Source organism: Cygnus atratus, chromosome 12, assembly GCF_013377495.2.
Source record: "Cygnus atratus isolate AKBS03 ecotype Queensland, Australia chromosome 12, CAtr_DNAZoo_HiC_assembly, whole genome shotgun sequence".
In the NCBI taxonomy this organism is placed as follows: Eukaryota; Metazoa; Chordata; class Aves; order Anseriformes; family Anatidae; genus Cygnus; species Cygnus atratus.
Window position 1 is genome coordinate 14561791 of NC_066373.1, and position 24360 is coordinate 14586150.

The 24360-nt window shown below is 37.3% G+C and overlaps 1 protein-coding gene across 2 annotated transcripts in view; it reads right to left on the minus strand.

Moving 5' to 3' along the window:
- NFATC3 (nuclear factor of activated T cells 3) overlaps positions 1-24360 on the minus strand; it is a 66559-nt gene that overhangs the window by 19499 nt on the left and 22700 nt on the right. For both annotated transcript variants that reach the window (XM_035543809.2, XM_035543808.2), the window contains exons 3-9: positions 22685-22847; positions 9499-9698; positions 8147-8319; positions 7261-7401; positions 4839-4894; positions 4080-4206; positions 1221-2273 (exon numbers count right to left, since the gene is read on the minus strand). In XM_035543809.2, coding sequence (XP_035399702.1) covers positions 1221-2273; positions 4080-4206; positions 4839-4894; positions 7261-7401; positions 8147-8319; positions 9499-9698; positions 22685-22847 — 1913 coding nt within the window. The remainder of the gene's footprint in view (positions 1-1220; positions 2274-4079; positions 4207-4838; positions 4895-7260; positions 7402-8146; positions 8320-9498; positions 9699-22684; positions 22848-24360) is intronic.

Below are 24360 nucleotides of genomic sequence, written 5' to 3' on the forward strand. Positions count from 1 at the left end.
TAAAGCCTTCCTCTTCTCCCCTCACCCAAGTCCTTGAAAGGATCAGTCTCTTCCTTCTTTCCTAGATTAAGGAAAGTTGGTTGATTGTGCAGCGTTTCTAAAATCAGAATATTATTTACCTAGGGTGGCCATTTAACTGAAAGCCCAACTGCTTTATCACTTTCTCTCATTTTCTTTCTAGTATGCTGTGTCTTAATGGCATTTCTTACTAAACTTTCTTACTACCGACTGGAGGTTACAACAGCAAAGTTCCATTTAGGCAAGGAACTGGGACTGATAAGGATATTTAACAGATGGCCTATGCTTAAATCCTTATGGTATTGTTACTGTTGATGCAATTAAATAATTACAAAGGACGATAACAAAAATTACAGTTACGGCTATTGTAGAAAAAAGATACTAGTAAGATTCCCATCATCAATATCAAACACCTCTGAAGTGCAGGCCTTCTGTTCCTTCAGTTATTTTAGTCTGACATGTTCTTTAAATGGCTTCTCATCTATGCCTAAAACAGTCCGATGCTTAGGAGCTGATCTCTCTTACTTTCCACTTGGTTGGACAAGTTTTGTAACTTAACATTGTGCAAGTATTTAAAGTAGAGGACTTTGTAGTCCGGCCTCAAGCATTAGAATGTCTTCCACCATGGTCCTTGTTTATGGTAAGCAAGTGAATTTCTCAAAAAAAAAATGTAGCCAAAGTGGTAAGGAAAAAGCAAACAGCTACTGCGAGCAGAGGTGCTGAATGACAACAGCATTTCTACAGAATGCCTATGAAGAGACTAAGTGCCAAAATGCGTGTGCTATATTTTCAGTGAAGTAGGTTGTCCATCAAAACTGGGACAACCCCATGAAACAAGACTCCAGACTACATTTATGCAACTCAGACATTGTTAGGACTTTCACTGAAACATACCAGTAAGACAATCAGAAGAGGCTTCAAATTAATTCCTTGTATATAAGGTGTCAGTATGTATGAGTTAATCTTCTGGCCCTGTTTTATGACTAAAACCAAAGTCCAGCAAACTAGACTAAAGTACTTGAACTGCATAACTACAGCTGATATAATTAGTTTTAAATAAGTCATTGCTTTAGGCACAAAAATGACTATTTTGATAGTACAAATTTACTCTTGTAAAGAGTGTCCTAAATTAAACAGCCCTCTCCCACACCTGTTGGTTTAATGTAATTATATCCCAGTATTAAAATATTAGATCCGCTTACCATCATCCAGTGTGATGTCTTGTAGTCCTATCGTTTGAAAATTCAATTCTCGATCTTCAGGTTCTGGTTTAATGTTAATAGCTGCCCCATCTGGTGAAAATGGAGATGAATCGCATACGGTATGGTGTACTAGGGACGAAGCTGCATTAAGACCTCCCAGTGCTGGACTGTGTGCTTGAGGGGAGTGCTGTCCCGAGTGACTTACAGTGGTCGGCGGGGGAGATGAGGCAGGTCCTGAGCTAGGAGATTGATAAGGCATAGGTTGTAGCTGGGGTGAAGAAGGTCCAGACAGCGGTGAATGGACCATAGGGTGGGAAGCTGTTGGGGATGGGGATGAAGCAGATGCTGGGTTTGTAGGATGGTATGGGACTTGCTGCAGCTGGGGAGAAGACTGCCCAAGCGAGCGACTCATTGCAGAAGGGATGGAGCCTTGCCCAGCACTTGGGCAGTGGTATCCCATCGATGGTAGGTGCGAAGATGACTGTCCCGAATGGGCTGAGTGTGCTAGCGGGTGCCCTGCGGTACTCGATGTTGACACAGAACCTGGATTTGAAGAGTGGAACGGCATTGGTGGTAGAGCTTGGCAGCTAAGATTTATCAAATGAGGTACAGCTGTGTCCTGCTGAAATGAAATAGCATCAAATCCTTGGCTGGAGGCAGAGTTCATGGGAAGACCAGACTGTCCATTGTATACATCGTTAGACTGCATAGGCTGGTAGGAAGGCCTCACAGGAGGTGCTGATGTTACCTGAAAAGACTGAACCACAGCAGGGGGCAAAACGTGACACTCCTCGCTTGGACTAAGGTTTCTACCTTGCATATGCGACAGGTGGGACACTGCTGAGGTCACCATTGCTGTGTATGCCGGCTGAACTGGACACACAAGGCTCCTGGGTGATGTAGACAGTAAATTGTCATGAGGATGCCCTTGCTCTGGTGAAGGCAACTGAGTTCGGATAGAATGTAGGCCCTGGACGTTGCTTGTGTGAGGCAGGGCCAAAGAGGGAACGGCAGACAAATCCACCTCATCTCTGTGCTCTTGCTTCATTATAACTAGAAAAAGTAAAACAGCGTGTTACAATTCCGACTCATTTGTATCCTGTGATAAATGCACACTAATTGCTGTTCAACAGCCACAATAGCATCATTACTGGCCTTGTTCTAATTTCCCTTTTCCTCTTGCTCTGCTTTCATTTTCTTGGACTTTAAAGGGTCAGCATTACAGGTATATAAAGGGAGAAGAATCCTTCCAGCATTTATTTAAAGGCAGGTCTCTTCCCTTCTAAACTATCCTCCTATGCAGTGTATGGTTCTTAAAGACATCTGCAACTCAGAAAAAGTTGCAAAAAAGAGGAAGTCCAGTACATCTAAAGGATCCACTCATCAAAGGTGTGTGTTGTGGGGACTGTTGCCGGGCTCCACTGAAAACAGGCAGATGAGTGCAGTATCAGGCACTAGGAAAAGGTGAATGAAATTTTTTTTATCCACATTTCAAACTTTCATTAGCCTCTGATCAAGATGACTGCTGACCTTTAGCAACTCAGTTCCATTAGTCTGAGTAGTGTGTTGTTTTTCTTAGGGCAGTATATCTTTAAGTATATTCCCTAATTTCAGCGATGGCAACTGTTCTAAATAGGTATGCTTTGTTACAGGTCTTTTTTTTTTTTTGAAGCCACAGGTAGGCTCATGAAAATACTGATTTTAAGCGTAAATAGGAGAAAAATGCTAACATTTTTAATGGCTTGATTTCTATTTTAAACAGTACATGTTAGAAGCACTGTTTTTTTAAAAATAAAATGGATTTTTAAAGGGTTTGTACAGTAACAGCTGCAGTTGTAAGTAAAATAGCTTCTTATTTAAGCGGTAAGTTTCATTACTTCATTTCACCATTTAAATATGGATTTTTCATACAAAAGTATCACTTAAGATTCTTCTTGTAATTGTATGAGGAGCTGATATTTGTAAGAATAACTGTTGAAAAACATCACAAATTTGGTAACACATAAATGAATACTTAGTGTACCACAAACCTAGGTAACATTGCTCAAATTATGCATGAAGTATTTTAGAGCACAACAAGCAAAACTTATTTTAAACTGTGGAAACTAATAGAAGCTTTCTTTGCCACCATACAAATTAGCTTCAAGAAGTTTGTCTTAATATTTATATCTGACTTTAAAGATGTCTTCAGCTATCTGTCCTCAAGTACTCCAAATAGTCCTAGAAGATCTAGCTCCATCATTAGCACCAAGAGAACTGACTAAGTGGGCATGCATGAATTTCTTAATAGAAAGAAAGTGGCAGGCAAAGTAGTAGGTATTTTGTATCTAGATAGTAGTGAACACCTTCTTGTGCTAAAAGGAAGGGATTAAGACTTTAACTGAAATAGGCACAATTTTCAGTCCTGGCTATGTTCCAAGCTATTTCCTCTGAATATGCCGCAACATGTCTAGAGGACTTTTTTTTTCTTCCTTCCTTGCATATAAAGCAGTTTTTTGGAATATCTAAGAAGGAAAAAAAAATGCATAAAACATGCATAAAAATGCATATTCTGTTATCTCACTACCATCACTGTGGGTATTGAGAAGAGCAAATTCCGAGATTCACTATCATTCTCAAAGACTGGTAAAATGCAAATTATTCTGTAAAAAGCATAACAAAGAAATGCCTGGCTGTGCGCGTAGCATTGTAGCTTAATATTCTAAACTTCAGCTTTTTAATTAGATGAGTTTAAGGTGTTTTACAAACTTTTCAAAGCTAGTCTTATCTATCTATAAAAAGTACGAGACGGTCTGATATACTTTCAAATGTCTATTTTACATGGCAAAATAGAATGCAGCTTTTTTTTTTTTTTAATACCTGGTGTATAAGTAAAACGTTGAGATTGGCTTTTTTTCCTCTTGCCATTGCAGAGATAAAACTGCACCTGAACTGCAGCTGTAATAGTTTTGTTATGGTATGGAGGAACTTCAAGTATGATGTTTGCCTATATGAAAGTTGAAATGAAAAAGCTTTACATATTAAATGCAAATGAAACTACTATTAATTACAGAACTAAAACAGTTTTATTACAAAACTAAAGCAAATTGATATTCCAGAATGGATAAACGTAAAGTTTATGCATATATTACATAACAAAATAGTACTATAAGCGAACTGTTATTTGGAGACCTTTTTCTTCTTAAACCCAAGTGTTCTGAAGGTAACACTTGAAATTAAGAAGACACATCTAAGGGATGCTTTGTTTATCTGCCAGAGCATAAAATACTCTAGGAGTCAAAGAACTGCAATTCAGATCATTAAGCTTGCAAGAAAAATCTGAATGCACTGGAAATTATTTGTTATTTTAGAAAAATTATCTTCAGATTTCTTTTAGTTAAATCTGAATTTATTTTTTCAATGCTTTCACAGCAAGCATGCTACTTCCAATTCCTTCAACGTATCATCTTAATAGCTACTTTATAGTATTAGGCCAACTTAGAAGTCTCCAGTTGTCTGTCTGAATCAGCCAATGATCTACTTTACTAAATGAATTCTAAATTTCAGAACAACAATGAAAATTGAGTATTCTCATTTGAAAACAAAGATTTCTAAAGAAAGAAAAAGAAAGTTTCTTACCCCTTGACACTTTTCCCTGATTATTTTCCCTTCTACCTCCCACTGAGGTCTTCCATCTGTTGAGAGAAATTTACAAATAATTCAAGCAAAAAGCATTTTCTAAAATCCTTAAATACATCATCTAAAACTGCATTTATTTTCGGTCATAAAGAGGCAATTCAGGGAGAGATACAGCTGACAGGCATACTGTAAACAGCCTGCAAGTACAGGGATGCTTTCAGAGTTTCAACACTACAGACATTGTGAAGCTGGCTGTTGTGCAGGATTCTGCATTTTAATAGAACTCCTGATTACATACAGTTAAATCTAGTTCCAGAGTGGGCAGTGTATACTGTAAGTGGCTGGGGGAGTTTTTTTCCTATTTTTCCAAAACATTTTAAAAAGAAAGTTAAATAACTTCTAACTTGATTGATTATTCAAACAAACATGCTGAAGACTTACAGGTTAAGTCACCATGTGAAAGAGAATATATACTATATCTTCGTGTACATATCCAAAGGTTATATATTTAAGACAAATACCAGCCCCTGAACTAAAAGACTATAATTCAACTACAGGGCAAGTTGCCTGCGTTGTGAGGGAGATAAGTTCACCTTGGTGAACCTCTCCCTGCTCACACCTAGCATAACCTAAGGCTTTATTCTCTCTGTTGTTGGGTTTAGTGCAGGTTATCAAGAAACCTACTGTCTAGCAGCAGTACTTCTTTAAAGGGGCTTAAAAATACAGCTTGAAAAGTTGGGTGTCAAAATATAATGTAGGAAAAAACACTTTATATTGTATTTGCTAATTAAAACAAAATCAATACCACATTTTTACTTAAATATTTAAGGAAAAGATAAAATGTAGAGGAATTGGACTTAGCTGCAAGCTTTTCCTTTTAATGATTTACTTTTGCTACTCCTTCCTGAAAAGTTGAAATCAGGTGTTCAAGTTCCAGTAGTGATAATTTAAATTGCTCACATGTTAAGCTCTACATACTAAAGGAAAAATCAGAGAAGAAAAGGAAGTCCCTGTATCAGGAAAGCTAATCCTAAAACTTTCAACTATTTTTCATGGATACTAGTTTAAGGAAGAAGGATTAAGATCACAGCATGTATCCAGAACTGCTACAGAACCAGGAAGGAATCCTGGATAACAGAACATATTTAAGTAAGTTGCATATATGTACACCTATGTACATCACAAAACAAAAATATTTTCATAGGGCTTTGGGGTGTTAAAATCTATAGTTTAGGTAGTTGCATAGCAATTTAATTTTGCATAATGATGAAAATGATTTGTTTTTGGAAAAAGACAAAGCTATGAAGAAAAGGGTTTAGCTAGATAAAAAGCAATGCTTTTCTACTAATTATTCACTTTGATCTAGTGCTATTCCTCTGATACAGGTATTGTTTGTAACTTTGCATTTACTAAGCTTTCTACCTATTTCAGATTACAAAGAACTGAACTTGTACGTTTGTGATGCAACCATCGAAACTTAATCACCCCTTAAAATACAACTCTAAGGGTCATAAATTTTGAATTTGTGTAAGAAAGTAGATTTTACTAACAGGCTGTGTGAAGTTTTTAACTGGAACAGCAATTATCCACTGCTTCTATTCTATAGGAGTGGATATAAGTTTTAAACTTTTCAACTTTAAGTAACAGGAGGGCCAAGCAAATGCCTTTGAAAAAGCTTTGATTGCAACAAAAGCCTCAGAGCAAAAAATAGTTCAGGTTTGTCACAGGTATTACGCTATTCTCACTGAAATACGTCACTCACTCTCCGTGCCCCCCAGCGTTAAACTTTCACAGAAATCAACACGAAGTACCGTGCGCTCCAAAGGCTGTCTATTCTAAAACACCACTTCCTTTGACATTCCACAGTCTGTTTCTTCCCCAAGTCTAGCACTGCTCTTTTCTAACGACTTAAGCTATGCCCCCCAGGATATTACTTAGAGCTTTCAAAAGATTTTTTGTTTAGCTGCAAAGGAGTGTCACGGTTAAAATGATAATCCAAAGCAAAACAAAATCACAAGGGAAGTTGTGTGTTATGTTGCAGTTCAGGGAAAAACAATGAAAACAGATAAATGTTTGTGTTTTGACAGTCTTACTAGGCTATCCAAGTTTTAGAGCCTTTCATTTTCATTAAGAGCTTTTCATAATGTGAACAGTAACTTTACTGCCAGGCATACTTCCATAACTGCCTGGTCTATACTTTGTACCTGAAGAACAGACGTTTTTAGTATTTTAAACAAAACTAGTTCTCCAGAGAAAAATACAAACTATGCTCTTTTCTGGAGTCCTTTGATGTTTGAAATTAATCCAGAACCATTTCAAAAGTGATAAAAGAGATGAAGAACACATATAAAGTCAAGCTCAGGTAGTGGTTTTGGTTTTGTTCTTAAGAAGAAAGAAAAAAGGAAAAAAAAAAGAGATTTACCTTGTCCTTTTTCAAAAAATATAATTTTTGATTCTGGAAGAAAATTGGATCCTGTCACTACCATTTCATGGCCTCCATTTACTGAGCAACTACTGATGCTGTATTTCTCAATCTGAGGAAGTTCTTGAGCAGATCGTTGAGCTTTAAAAATAAAAAAGAAAATAATCCGTCATTTTAACCATAGTAATATTTCTTTTATGATCCTAAATTGAAGAATCAGAGGTGAGAGTAAAACAACCATATAAATATCATAGTTGTGTATTTATCTTTGTTTTCAGAATTATGTTGAAATTATGTAATTATAGAAAAGAAACACAAAGAAGTCACAAAACCTAACAGTCTCTACTGTTACAGCAAATTAAATTTTTAATTTGGGAACACTGGTTTAAAAACTACTTTAGTATTTAATAGATAAAATGAGTTCTAGGAATAATTAAGATTAAGGTCATGTTTTGATTCCTTAGTGCCAGCATTTAAAAAACAAAATCCCCAGAAGTTCAGCTGTTCATTGGGTAAGTAATGGTACAGACTCCTGTAAATGAAATGGTATTATTTGTTCCTAAAATGAGTATTTATTTTCACTGAGATACATGGGCTGCCTCCCTTCATATACAGGAACTTCTGAAGCTGCTAGCTGCATGACTGCAATATTAGGATTAAAACCTAAAACACTGCTGTTCCCCCAAACAGCAAATGGGGTTGCCCACTGGCAAGTACCATCTTTAAATAAAATTATTACTATTTTTACACAATTTAGCTCTTTACACAAAATGGTTGTCACACAATTGTTACATATATTCTGACACTAAATACTGTCAGAATGACATTACTACTGACACATGCAGAAAACATGGCTATAAATTATGTACAGTTAAAACAATCTTACAGCATTCAACAGGTATGGAAGCAGTCTGCAGAGATAAGACTTTTCCACTAGGCTGTGGGATGTGAACACGGAACACAAGCCGCACTCTGGTATTCTTTCTTCCAATATCTGTCTCTCCTTTACGGAGCTCTATATCTGAATTGCGAAGTTTCAAAATACCCGCACAATCGATACTGGAGACAGGTGAGAAAGGATGGATTAGAAGAGAAATGGAAGAAAATGAATCAAACTGTTGCTAAAGTATACTCTGTAAGTCTTTCTGCTAAGGAATGGAGAACATTCCACTTTTTCCCCACGTTATGCTATTTTTAATGTTATTTTAATGCCTCCATTAACATATCTGTTAGCGTCAGAAATGGCAGCAAGTATTCTCTTTAAACATTGTTCTGTCTTGCAAACATCTAGTTGCTGCTTTCTCAAACCTTTAAAAGATTGTTATTCCACTTAACTGCACATTGTTTAACTTTCACAATAAGTTGTTTAACACAGTAAATATCATTTACAAGGATGATATTTAGTGCTGCTTAGGAAGGACTAGAGAATGATCACATCCCAGCTATCATTCAATGTGCTTGTTCATTATCCATATAAGCCATGCATACTTTAATCAAATAACACACGCAGAAGCTTCTGAAGACTTTTTATGGGTTCATAGCATTCAGTGGTTACTAGCGTGTAACTTCAGGAAAATCTAAGCTGGCTTCAGAAGTATATGTTAGAAATAAATATGCTACATTAATAAAAAATTACGCTTCACTCAGTTCACTGACTCTCCAGGTAGAAAAAAGCAGTGTAATTGTTGCTAAAACTAACTGGTATTAAAATATTATTCAGTACACTCCATCTGGCAGGACCTAAAACATGAGAATAATCTAACTGCTAAAAATAAAAACTATATAAAAAAATCAAAATAAGGAAAATGCCAAGGACACGGTAAGTTAGATGACCACATTCAACGAAGAAACAGGCAGTTGAACTGCATGGCTATACTTTCACAGAAAAAAAGTCACCTGTTATGTAAAAAAAAAACAAACAAACCCACCAGCCAATTATAACCCCCATGCAATTCTACAGCTGTGGGATCATACATACATACAGACCGTACAGGAAAACAGAACCCCAGAATCATTCACTCATCTTCCCATCAGTTATATGAGCTTCCTTGTCTCTCTACTTCATTACTTCTAATGTTACCTGAGGACTTATTTCTAAATACTGGCACATTTAAAGAGTTGTGTCTAGCTTAATCATGAGTCATACTTGTGGAAAATTTCCTGTTTTACAAGATGTTTCTTTCACATTTGTACAAATGGGGAAAAAAGCCACATATCAACTACACAGTTGCAATGTACCTGGCTGACATATTATTTTCAGGAAGAAGTGGTATTTCCAAAACTTTTGTGCTGGCAATTATTATCTCTTGACTAGCTGTAGCAACTGTTTTTCCAGTGATTCGGTGCACCTGGTAAAATGCATGAGGTCTTAAGTAGCGATCATCTGCCGTGCCGATGAACATTTGCAGGTTTACAGGCTTCTCGCTATAGCCCAGGAGCTGACAAAAAATAAAAGATGTATTAAAATATTAGTTAGCTTTTCTGTATTTGCATAAAAGAGTAATAATAAGTAACAAAACTTCTTCAGTCTCTTCTGTTTTCTTCAATGCTAAAGAAAACTGAGTACAGACACCAGTCCTCCAGCAACAGGTATCAGCAACATTTACCAGAATAAATGGATATCAATGTGTTCGTATTCCTTTTGAGTCTTGGATAGAGGAAACAAACAATCATTTCATCTACAGAACTTCTGTGTTAAAACCATGTTATGCTATACGTGCATTTCTGATACTACCTGATAACAAAGAAGAATTATCAATATTATTAAGATACACCTACAGTTTCTAGAATTATTGAAAATATTTTGAAGTTTACATTTTTTTATTATGAAATGCAATTTAGTAAGCTTATTAAGGGGTTTTATGAATGTAAATGTATTATGTTAGGGTAAAGAAAAGTTGATTCATAGCTAGAAAATCAAGTATGACTATTTTTTCATAAAGAAAATAAATATTATCAAGTTTTGCTTTTTTTTTTAAAGAAGGTAACTCGTGCATCTTTCCCTTTCTAAAATATGATTAACCACCAATGCACTTCGCTATCACAAAACCACCTCTTGTTTGAGCTAACAGTAATTCTAGGCATAAAAAACACTGATGCCTCAATAAATAAATTAAACTAGCTATAAAAAAAACATGCTAGCTTTATGATTATACACTGGTAACATAGCTGTCCAGAAGATTTAAGGAAACAAAATTTAACGGACAGTAACACACAAGTTTCCTTTACCCACTGCAATTTTAAACGAGACCTACAAAACAGGTCTTACAAATCCACGACGCTCACTTGATCTTCAGTATTCCTGCAGTTTGTGTATACTGATGCACATTGCAAGTTACATGACTTCTAAATAGCAATGTAACACATTTATATTTCACTGACTTCAATGTCAACTTATGTTACAAATCGAGGGAGGGGAGACAGTCATTCTTTAAATGTGGTTTTGTCACATCAGTATTTTTGTCTTTAAAGTTACTTGGTTGCACAGCAATCTTATCCAAGCTCTTTGCAGAACTAGCACAGAAAAACAAAAACAAAAAAACACACACAAAAATGCAAAAACCCATGTCAATTTAACCTACTTACACGAATAACACCACCAGTAGTCAGCAGTACAAAAAACAAAGCACACCCACACACAGACATCCGAAGCACCACTGCAGACTGCTTGCATCTCGATGTGCTACAACTGGTGCTAAGTTTTACGTACACCCAACGAGTGCCTCTTTCCTACATTAAAGCTACGCCCATGACAACACCTACCTGTCCTATCACTTGTATTAGAACTTCTGTCTCAATCAATGACAGGAATGTTGTTTCTCAGAGTCCGTAATGTTAAAGAGCCATTCTCAAAGCTTTCAGCTATAGGTCTACATGAATGCTTTTGTCCAAGATGTAATGCTCCACCTAGATTTAATTAATCCATCCAGATACAACCATGTGGGTCAATATTTCCTGTCCATTAATTTTTTGGTTCAATGTGATTGAGAAGCATAACAGCAAACATCTAGACCATGCAAGACAGACAAAACTGAGATTAATCAAAAGCAAAACAAAACAACTGAAGCTTGTTTTTCCCCTTTTCCCCCAGCACACACAGAATCTAAAAATTCCTACAGACATACCGCAGATAAAAATCTCCAGATAAGCTACAGCACATAGCTGCTGTTGGGCAAGAACATATGTAGCTTGAAGAGCTAACAGAAAAGCTTGATAGATCTAATGTATTACGTATGTTACACTTACAGCATTATTAAGTAATTCTGTGGTGTTCTTTTTTTTCTCCTGTTTTTCCATTTGTTTTTAAAAGAGTAAGAAGGTCCCAAAAGCTACACCAGTAAGACCATACCATCTTGAAGTTCTGCACAGTGGGAGACTGATGGGAAAGAAAGGAAACGGTTCAGCATTTCTATCATTTTCCTGGGCTGGGTGATCTCAAGACCGTTCCTACACTAAGGAGACCTCGCTGCTTTTCATAGTTGAAGGGAAAGAATTCTGGGTTCTGTTGTCTTCAATTCTCCCTCTACCTTTCCTAGCTGTTGTGCCTTCTAAAAGTCAGTCCAGTTCAGTTTTACCATAAAATGCAGACTAAAAGTAGGGTTACACTAAAGCAGACTGTCCTGAAATTTGAACTCTCTTCATCTCCCCCCAGAGTCCAACTACCATCAGGAACTGACCTGTGCATAGTCAAGCAGAGAAAACGGACTTAATAATGTTCAGTCAGTAAGTATGTCACATCTCCTCCTGGCTTTAACACTCGTTACCCCCCTTCAGACCCTTGGTATAATGTAATAAAAATATCTGCCACAAAAACCCAGGCAATCTTTAAAAGTCACAGCAGCTTTTATCAAACACAATATCCTGTCCTATAATTGACAAATTTCCAACTAATTTCTTACATGATTTCATTTATTTATGTATTTCTACATTTCACAGGCTTATGTTCTGCCAAATATGTCAATGGTTTTGTTCTCATTGGAGTTCTCAGCACAAAGAGCTAAATCTAGGAAAAAAACAAACCATACCAAGGCCTCAGCCTTCACTGAGTGGAGGCAGTCTAGACTGTGTTGATACCCATGTAAATAAATGCAATATTCAGGCATTTACAGATGTTACAGTAGAGACAATGAACTTCTCGTGACCACCACCAGTGTTCAGGTTTTTCTCCATCTGTCAGGAGTCACCTGTAAACTACAGCAGCACAACCAGATCACAACTTTTACCCTTAATTATCATTCCGCTGAAAATAGAACATGGGGACTCTTTCATCAGTTATGGCTACATCCATTATACTTGATGCAGGGCTCCAATATCTTTCTAAAATATTTTTTTCCCAATAACAAATTAGTATTTCCAGAAGCTATGACCTTCAATAATTTAAAGTATCTAAAGAAAAATTAAGACCTTACATTCATTTAGCATTTACAGCAGTCACTTTTTGCAAAACTCTCAACACTGTGACCCCCACCATCCATTTTCCTCAGTTAAAATTCAGTCTTAACATGATGAAACACAGCCTGAATGTGAACTTTGTTAAACGCATTCACTCTTATACTGGGAATTATATATATTACAAGCCAGAGCTATTAAAAAAAAGTTGAGTGACAAATAGGGTCACTGGGACAAAGCTGCTTTCCACTTAACGCTAGCTCCCCCATCCCTAGCAATGGATACATACACAACAGTTCTAGAGATAACAGCAATGAGAGACCGAGATTGACTCATAGAACTGCACCAGTCTGTCAACACTCAGTGGAGGCCCTGTCCTCTACAGCAGCGCAGAGGCAGTGGGAGCTTACTGCAGTGAAGCAAAGCCCACCCAGTGCCAGTGGTTGCAGTGGTGTTGCCTATGAGGCTCTATGGCTGCACGCTACACTTGAATTGCTCAGAGCTGTTTCTAACAATGGTTTTGCTTCCATTACACTAGAGCAACCATTCACCCTCTATGCTTTCCCAGATACGCTATGGAAGACATACAGGGCCTGGTTTCCAAACATTATTCTGCAAAAGATGTTGGAGGAGTGGAAAGTGGCAGACAAAAAAAGACAAAAACTCCCTACCCCGCCAACAGATTAGCTATATATCAGCAGGGTATCAGGTGCATTTTCTGAACGATGGTCTTGAAATACAGTTTGTTTTAAGTCACACCAATTCGCTAGCCTTACCTCTATGGAAATCTGAAATTATGTTACTACAGCTCAAAAAATAAACATCATAATAATAATAAATAATAATATATATATTTTTTTTTAAAAAAGAGCCACCACACAGTAGCACTACCTTTGGCACTTAGCTATACTTTTCTATATACCAAATTAAACAAAAACAAACAAGAAATCCAATGCCCCAGCAAAACTGCAAGTTAAAAAAACATGCTAATTTTTCTTTAATGAAAATACCTACATAATTAACTTGAATGAATACATACTGTTTTGTTCAAATACCTAGTGAAGCTGTGGTGTCTGTACCTTTAGTTTACCTTGGTAGAGAATCCATGCTATATACAAATAAGAATATAGTGTCACTACACAGCTCATGGGCATTTAAGTTAACAAACTATTTTACAACCTACAACCTGCTGCAGCATCACCACGCTGAAGATGCACACCGTAAATTGCTACAATATCAGCCCGTCCAAGATTCAGTCACAGGTCACACACAGAAAGACAGTAACTTAAACTACTGGTTGAGCACTGGGGCTTTTTTCCAGGTATGCCTTCCAGTATTTATGCCATTAATACACAATTTTAGAGCTGCATGCTAAAAAAATATAGATATTAATTTTACTTTTAAAAAAAAGACACAAAGGCAACACTTTCCCAGGAGTAGCAAGCACTGTGCTGCAGACAACTAATAAGTTACTGCACACTGTCACTACTGACCTCTAGAAACCCTCCTCTGTAATAGAATACTGATACACCACCCACTGCTTTGCAGAGGAAACTCAGCCAAGTTGTTTTTGTGTTTCTGTATCGTTTCCATAGCAAAGGTCAGTGCATGCGTAAGTTAAACTAAAGCTGGAAGGCTAAAGACTGAAGGTCACAACAGGATAAGCCAGAACAGCTTCAGCCAAAGCAGTTCCAGCCATGTTACTACATGCATTCAGTAAACTCCTGCATGTCAATACTTAGTTTGCAATTTTTATAATACAAGTATGAAGAGAGTAAGGTAATGAGAAAAATTCAGTCATCAGGATGCTGTGTTTTTATAGTAGAAAAACATTCATATGTTCTTAATGCACATCTAGAAAATCCTTTAGAAAAAAACAACTGTAACACTAGAGATCAATGTGATCACTGAAGTCAGCAGCATTTACACTTGAAAGTTAGTGGTAGGGGTGAGAATCTTTTCCTTTCTGAGGAAATCAAGCAGATCACATTAAGTAAAAGGCATCAACCTAACACAGGTAGCAGTTTTCCAGATTACATGCAGATTGTATTGGGCCATTATGTTGCTCATATGCCATCAGTTCCATGCTCTGAGCTAAGGGAGAGCTTACAATACTCGGCAAGCTCATCAGAGGGCTTTAAAATCTCAAGTATTTAGAAGTTCTGCCTCCCTCCACTGTCTATTTTTTTAAACTAAGAAGGTTCTCTCTCTGTTTTCCATCTATTGTTTCAGGCCAAGTATTACCTATCTCTATTCAAATATAAATGTTATTTACCCACAAGATGTGATTTCTCAAGAGTAGCAAAAAGACTTGAGAAGACTATCCAACAGAAAACACACACTTCACAGAAAACAGGTACTATCAGACCACAGTAGCGTACTTCGAAATAGTCTGTTTTTCTGAAAATTAAAATAACCCAAACTCTCTTTGTTTATTTACAATAAACCAATCCCTAATATTGTCACTAAATCCAGAAGTGATGTCAGGCTTTCACATGGCTATTCTTTTAGACTAAAAACGCAGACAAAAAAAAAAAAAAGGGGAACTACAGCTTAGGGGAAAAAAAAAAAAGCGAAATCATTTCTTTAGCTACATTTTACACTCAGCAATCAACCAATCCTAGATACTAATGACATTTCAGACAGTACAATCAAATGGGTTTTGGCATTTTTAAAGCAATTTTCCTGTAAAACTTTCCAGCATTCATTACAAATTCGCATGTTTAACCAAACTTTCACTTGTGTTTAATACTCATGTTTTATCCTTTGCGCGCCTTGCCTTCAATTAGCGAGCAAAAAAAATAAGATCCTATCGCCACTCCAGTGCTCCCTCCCCTTGGCCAATTACTTTACTGCTTATGGCATTACTGGATTGGTAAAGTAGGCTGATTAGAAGGAAGTCTTTTACATAAAAACAGATGTCCCTAAAAATAGAGCATAGTCTTGAAATACAAGACATGTCAGGGGAAAAAACCTGTGATAATCAAGGCTTTTCTTCATGTAGGTTAACAACTCCAGCTTCATCAAATGCACCAGTATTCCTGTAAAAATCCTCAGCTCAAACATGAGGAAGGGGGAAGGAAATCCACAGCAGTGTGAAGAAGCGTAGGCACTCCCTACCCCTTTACTTCCAATAGTGAGGTCCTAGGCTTTTCAACACGGTGACACGAAGTGCACGACTAACTAGTTATCTCCTCCTTGGTAGTCTCCCTGCAGCTGGAGGCATTTCAGTGGTGTCTCTATTCGTCAGAACACCTCCCAGAGTTACACCACCATAAGGAAGACAAAAGAGGACAAGAAAGGCCCACATAGATGAAGGCGAAGGCAAAGATAAAGGGAAGGTAAAGCTGTTCTCTTCAATTAGGTATTTTTCCTTTTACTTTGGAAGACTGCAGAAGTGAAGATATGGTATAATTTACCCTGGAATCTAAACAATCCTAAAAGAAAAGAACTTTCATTACTTAAGGTTTAGTCCACTTTTAAAAAGTTGTTTACAAAACAAAACTGCCAAACCTCACCATAGTAATATAATAAAAGTTTAAAAAAAGAAAAAAAAAGGCTTTGAGATGTTTTGTCCTCTGAGACAATGGAGATGTGACCCATAACCTTGGACTATTTCTGACAACAGTATTCAAGAGGCACTGGAGCATGGCTTTGAGGAACCAAAATTTTTTTCTTCAGACATTTCTCCACAAGAATTTCACTTTTGAGTGGTTCGCAGCTACTTTTCTAAAGAACCGTGAAGACTGACGTTTTAAAAGCTGAAGGGTGACGCTTCCAAACTGAGCAGCACACCTAGTAACAGCTAGAAATAAAAGCAAGGGATAAAAGAGATCTAAAGGCATGAAGATGATCAATAAATTGAAACAAAAGCCACAGAATGACTAACACCAGTGGTGCAATTTGCCATAAATTTATTGTCAGTGGCATTTTGAAAAGCTTGAACCAAGCTATAGATATAAAAACAAGTTCAGGGAAGTTATTGAAAGTCAGACTGACCACAGCCATCCCCTTGTGGGGGACGCAGAGGTGCAATGAGTGCTGACCTATGATCTGCTGTGGACTGTTCACAGGAAAGTGGCGAAATTCATGGAAGAGAACTCCATTCGGATCTCTTAGACAATACCCCAACCACTGACTTAAAAGCTTAGCAGTAGATGTGTGTTGTGTTTTTTTTTAAACTTCATTCCCACTCCACAAAGGTTTTAATGTTAGAGAAAGTTACACATATAATTTTAAAATTAAATATGTTGTATCAACCTACTTCCCCTTCCTGAAGTGCGGTACTATTTTCAATCATTTGACTATCTGATGTAGGAAAGAAAAGCATGCACACCAGAGAAGCATCCTCCTTCCTCTTTTGCTAATAGTTCATTGAGTAGACTGACTTAAAACCTTAAAATAGGATAGATCTCTGCACTATTTTTATTTTTCAGAATTGAGGTATGAAAGCAACAAGTGTTAACGAACTACTAGACATAGTGGCACAAGTCCAGGTTTAACAGCATTTTAAAGGTCATCACAAAGACAAATGGGTCCTGAAGAGAACCAAAGCAAAAATAGCAGTGCATTACTGGCCATGATACCATCTGGTCATACAACGTACGGAACATCCTTCAAGGTTTAAGAACCTGGATTTTTCTGTTTCTGAAATCTCACACTTCCATGCTCACTGCTTGCAGAGAAGACTGACTATTTAAATGCTAATTTCAGGCATATTTTGAAGAGTGTTTCAGCTCAGAGTCCTGTCCCATTCTATGCTACCAACAGAAGACCAAATCATAGCTAAAATAGTGTTAGACTAACATTACAACTTCACACCGTGCAGAATTACTGGTCACATCTAACTAGCCATCACCATACACCATCCATCTTCAGTTTGCTCTACGCTATCAAGAAATTGTGCTATTTCTGAACCTCCAATTCCCAGTGCCAAATTACGCTATGGACAGCTTTTCAGATGAGCATTTCCAGGAAAACCCATATAACTTGCAAAAAAAAAAAAAAAACAACCCTAATTCTACTTGGAAAAAAGTTTCAATAATACTCTTCCTCATCTTAGTAACCACAACACAAGAAGCAGACAACCGTGTCATTACCAATCCAGTATGCCATTTTAATTTTTTCCACGTTAATTAGAGCATTGTATTGATTAAGTGTTCAAACATATATTAGATGCATGTGGATGGGTTTTACTATCTATTTTGGGGGTTCTAGAGCAGAAGATGCCTATATAGGCAATCTACTCTTAAAAAGATATTTATTTTTACAATCCCATCCAAAAGCCAACGTTTTGTCCCTAACAGCCGATCACACGGCTCACACAGGCTGAGACTTACCTTCTGCATTTATTTGCAGGTTGTTGTCACCAACAATTAGAACTGGGATTAGAACCTGCCTTCTGGTGATGTATGAATAAAGGGAAGGACTCGAGACAAAGAAAAAAAACAACACACAAGAATTGAAAAAATGGAAGGTGGGAAGAAGGGAAGGCTCATAAGACACAGAAAAACCATTCTGTATACCATTCTCTATACCCTTCCTCAATCATAGGACTGCTGACCAGTCCATAGATTGCATGCTTCCTCTCTCCTGTTGCAGCAGAATCAACTACTGTGCAAATTTGGCTTATGGCAGAGATGAACAGCTCCTACCCTTGAGCCCCTTAAAGCATGGCAAGAAGACTTATGGTACAGGCAAATTCCTAATAGCTACCCCTGCCCCAAATTTCTCAGGTATACATGGGGTACTTCATCCCCAAATAGAACTTACACAGTGTCTGTTGTAGATATACCATCACTTCAAATTGAGTTACCCTTATCACTGTGTTTACATCTAAAACCGATTCCCACTGTGGTAACTCACCACAGGACAGATATCCTCCGTGCGTGCAGAACAAGGAGCTGTTAGCTCCACTGCCCCTCAGTAAATCTCACTGCAAGGTTATCAAGAAAACTATAGTGGATATCACCTTCCTCAACAGCAACAGGACATAAGGTTAAAATATTTGTTGTGCACAACAGCTTGTGGAATTTCCTACTAGAAGATAGCATCAAATTTAAAATACTTAAGAGAACTCGACAAACTGCAGAAGCTGATGTGAATTGCGGGAACACAACATACAATTATTTTTTAAATGAAAAATGTCATTTTAGGTCAGGAAGCTAAAATATAAAAGCAAGAAACTATTCGTGAGAGATCCTTATTGTGTTCCTGCCTGCTCTAAAATGCTTAAAAACCATTATCTGAGTGAAGTCTCATGAAAAACCTTAACCATTTTAGAAAACAGTTAAATCTCACTCCAGCAAATTGTAAATGTAAACATTATTTTATTATGTACAATTAGGCCTGGGGCAAGGGTGAGAAATTCAAGGAATTATGATCTTTCATTTAAGAGTTAGATGAAACATAGCAGCTATTTATTTAAAAGGCTTCTTAGATGGGTAGAATAAGTACTTTAACCTACTGAATTAGGCAGACAGTTCTCAGAGGCCTTCTCTGCCTCCTGACTACGCAACACAAGATTTCCACACTGTTTGAATGAGAGAATTTCAAAACGTCACCCTTCCCATTGCTTACCATACTGCCAAGTTATTTATTCCTTCCCTGTGAATAATGTCAGCCTTATCTTGTAGATTTTTCTAAATAGGTAAAATAAGTAGTGCCAGATGACACGGATTAGCTAGAACACACTCCTAAGCAAGCAGAGATAAAAATGACAGTTACCTGCTATTTTGAAAGTTTTGCCATTGAAAGACTGAAAACAGTAGAATTTCAGCACAGAATTTGCTTCTTTGAAATCAATGGACTTACAAAACAAAACATGATGCTCAACTCATTTCATTTCCTCACATTTGGAAATAAGCTGATTAAATGTACTCACAAGAGATGATACCAAATTTGTCAGAAGCTTAGTCTCCTAGCAACAAGTACAGTACAGTATTAGTAATAGATTAATGGCATACGCTAATAGATTAATGGCTTGAAGCCATGTACTATCTTAAAATCTTTATTCTAAATAACACATCAACTGCACATGCAGAACTACAGAGGTTCCACATTTTGGAAATTAAATGTTCTTTCTATAAAATACTGTGCAAAAGCAACAAACACTCTGTAGCAAGAAAAAGCACATAGGCCTTGAGGCACCCACATCCTTTCTTGTCTCTGACACTGGTTAACTTACAGGCACAAGGAAACACCAAGTACTTTTTTGCAGTGATCACCCACATGGACAGAACTGAATGTTGTAAAGCCAAGAGCACCAAACAGAAAGAAGTTAAGTCAGATACAAATAGCAATGCATATCGCGAAATGCATTTGTGTAATAACACTCTGGAAATGCTTGCATCTTTATATTTAAATTGAGTAATTTATGTCTACTCACAGCTATTTAATGTTTACTTTTCACCAAACTTGGCCCTTAGCATACTGTTTTTACCAGCAGCAAATAAAAAGTTAATTCAAATCCTTGTTTTGTTTCGTAACAACTTCCTCTCCCATCAAGCACAATAATTAATTTCTAATCCAGCTGGAAGAGACGAAATTGCAAAATAGATTATTGATTTGCATTCGTATTCATTTTAATTTAGAGAGGCATAGCACCATGCATGTGTTTAAGCACGAGACTGTGAAACAAACAAATACTACGCCCATTTTTAAAACAGGATTCTTGTAATAGCAAGGTATTTCACAATTCTAATTAGAATAAAGAGCTTTGCAAATAATAAGTCACATAGATTACAGATCTGTGGTTTTTTTTCTAATTTACATCTACCACTGCAATTTAAAAGCATCTAGTTTTGCAAGCAAAAGGAAGCCTACATATATTTGTCAAGTCTTATAACCATCAGCAAAATAAGTTCCTTTAAAACAAATATTAGTGCAAGATGCAAAAACCCAGGGGGGGGAAAAAATAGTTCCCAAATGCTCAGCAGAGACTTAGTTTGGCAGCTAAAATCTCCCAAGATTCTGTCCTCATTAATGATGTGTTAAATTCCAGTGCCAGCACCTTGGCATGTGAAAATTGTATCTACTTGTTCTCCAGCAACTAAACACAATGCTCCACATGAAGAAATTTGCCCTGGCAACTACTTTCAGATTCCAGACTAGCTCAGGCATCCTCATTTTTCTCTAGTATGCAGCACAGACTTCCCTGCTGTGTATTCGATCGTTGCCTCTACTGTGCTAAGGAATCTAGAAGGTCTGAAAATAGGACAAGGTTTGAGCTGGTTGCGCCATGGTATTGTCACCAGGAAAACACTGAGAAACTCTGTAGGTAACATGAAAGCTGGACGAAGAGCTTAGATTAAGAATGAAAATGGAAGGATGATGAAAGATATTCAAGGAAGAAGAGAGGTGATGAAGAGATCCAGCCTTCTTTTGGAAGGAGGGAAAGGAAAGATACAGACAAAAAAAGTCCTAAGAAGAAAACAGGAGGAATGAAAAAAATCAAGGTAAGGTATCAGAGAAGAAACAAAGTTGGATAAGTAGCTTGAAAAATGTGACTAGGTGTCAGGTTAGGAGAAGAAATTCTTTAGATGAAGAGCTTAGAAAGAGCAGATTGCTTAGGCAAGGAGAAAGGAACAGCCAGTCCAATACATTTAAATTCTGCTGGTATATCTTTACCTATGCACGTGTAACTTCAGAGCTGTTCCAAAACTGATGTAATTACAAAGCATGACAGAATTTGCTTGCCAGTGAGGAATAAAAAAATATAAGGAGAAAAAGTGATAATATGTTTATCCTATAGTATGAGTAGGAGAAACAATAGGGACTGATTATGCCAACTCTATTACCACTTTGAGTCTGGTTTTAAATACTAACACGTTACTTAAACTATTGAAATGGGACAAATATAACAAATACGTTTTTAATTTCTCAATTGCTCTTGTAAAACACTAAGGACTGAAACTGTGACTGCCATTTGGCTGTAAAAGAACAGGAAGTATCCTGGGTTTGGGGGAAGAAACAGACCTGTGGTAACCTTAAGGTAATTAGATTAATTTTCTTTTTTTCCCCACCCTATTTATCCTAAGCAGCTATTTATCCTTTATAGCTGTTGTTTCTTTTGACATATAAATGAACACTTGATTTTTATCTTAATATATTTTGGGATTGAGATAAAAATCATTACGCAAGATTGAGGTGAATAAGTAAAGAGACGTTGCTTTCACCCACGGATGCGGCAAACTTACAAATCAACTAATCTTAACAAGCCCCATAATTCCCCAGCACAATCTTCCCTGTGTCCAGTGAGTAAGAGGGCCAGTTCTGTTGCCAGCTGCACCACAAATACTAAATGAGACGTAAGTGACTACCAGTAAAGTAATCCAGAAGCCTACCCAGCATAGGGTAGGAGATGTGTGCACACCTCGGCTTAGAGGGGAGCACATCACAGCTTGTGTACGCAGTTATTTATATCCACAACACCAAAACCACGCTTCTTTCCCTTCAAAGGAGATTATGATGGCAAAGCTTTCACATGAAAGCCAAACCTGATTTACCAGGACCTTACATCCATTCCTGAGCTCAACAACAATTGGATGGTGTTTGCAAAGTATTTATATACTACGCTTTAGATGTCTTTAGCACTTTAAATGTTTAGTATGAACAAAGGAACCCAGCCAAAGCAACTGTTAATGACCAGTACCTGGTATCAAAACAGTTTGTGTACCACCACCCTCTGTTAGTCAGAGGAGAACCGTTGCCTGCATTACTACTGCATTTAAATCAGTTTCAGTACTGAACAAAACTGTTCTGAAAGAGAATAAACTTGCTTGATTCTGTTAAAGCAGTGGAAACAGTGACGAGACACAAGGCGGGGTAGGAAGGGGAACAAGTCTTGCTTGCCCTTACAGAGTAACAGTTCAAATCTGAACTAATTTTTGTATTGCACAAGGTACATTTAGGGGAAAATCTTACCCAGGAAGGAATATAAGCTTCAAAGAAGGTAAGGACTCACGGCATTGTAAATACCAGTAACTGTAGCTAAGAGAAAAAGTTATCTTTGATTCAAGAAAGCCAGACTTCCTACCTTCACTACAGGGTGTCCTCCAGTAGATGCTTTTACTGCTCCTCTGCTTCCTTCTGTTTCATAGTGAGCTCTGTGATGAGTTTTAGGCTGGACATCTATTTTCAGTTCGCATTGCCCGTAATGACTTGGTAAAGGCCAGTCGAGAGGTGGCAACGAAGATGTGCTGCAATCAAGACGTGCACACTATGGTTAAATGAAATATGCCATTTGGCCAGGGTACAATCACAGGAACTTCTCCATAAATACAGACAATGATGTCATTTTCCTAACACGTGATTACCAAATAAGAATAGCTATTAGCCTAGCACTATTTCTTGAAAATTCCCAAAGTCTGCTGGTGCATTAAAATCTTCAATTAAACATTTATCTGGAGGGGTATTTTTGGAGTGTACTAATGTAGTGCTGTATTTCTTCCTTCCAATCCCTGACTGAAAGAAAGGTCCCGCAGGCCCTGCATTACCAGCGTCACTCCATAATGCTTTTATTTTATGTTTTTATTCTCAAGTTTATCAACAAGCAAGTTCAAATGGTTCTAAAGGGAACAGTTTAAATTCATTTCCTAAATCGTTAAGTTTTAAAAAATACTTGAAGATAATAAAGCAGACAGTTACTTTGTTAAGATTGGTAAGCACTGCACTTTGTTAACTATCATTCCGATGAACACTACCTGATGATTCAAACTTTTAGGACTAGTAGTCCTGTCTGAGCATAAACACTTACTGCAACAAACACACCTTAAGTGTGTGCTTAGCTTATCCATGGATTATACTCTTACACCCAGTAGCAAAATTGCTCCAGGGGTGCAGGAAAAAAATGCAGCAATAGAAGTAACATGAAAAACTCAAAGGGAAATAAGCCACATGGTATCACCATTTTTTTTCCATACCTATCCTTTTACCTGCTTAGATTCACAGACTTATTATTCTAATATGAAGAACAGTAGGATTCAAGTCAGTAATTACCTGGTGGAGCAAATTAATTTCTAAACATTTAAAAGTGAACGTTTATAGCACTGTGTACCACACAAGAACATATACAACAAAAATAAGCTTCTATTGAAATAGTTTTTACTACCATACACTGACCAACAGGGCAAGCAAAGTAGGTTTTAAAGAGATGGACAAACACTGGTTTGTATTGTTGCCTGAGAAAGCTCAACTCCATTTCTTTCTCCTTTTACAGGAAGTCAGGTAAAACCCCACTGCCAGTCCAAAACCACGCACACTTTCACAAACACGAACAGCTACAGATCCACAAAAGATAAGCTGTACCTTCTGGAGAGCTGCAACCTATGAAAACATATCCACAGTTGGGAAAGAAGGTAATGTTTGAACTGAAGGGGAGAAAAAAAGGCTGTCGTTAGTAAGTATCTGGATGGACTTGGGCTCAGGCTGCAGCACCATATATCTACCTTTTACTACAAACATCATTGTCACTAAGCACGGAAAAGGAGGAGAAAAGGCCCCACTTGCTGGCATCCTCCTACAGGAGGGCCACCTATAAACCTGGTGGCCTGCTGCTTTGTGGAATACCTCCAACTGTGCACTTCAGCAGAGAGCTAACCCTGAGATAAACTCATCTCCTGAAGCGCCTTTCAGGGAATGAATGGGAACCAGAGTTTTTCCCTTTCTTCTTACTGAAAGTAAGAAATGAGAGCAATAAATTGTGTCCACAAG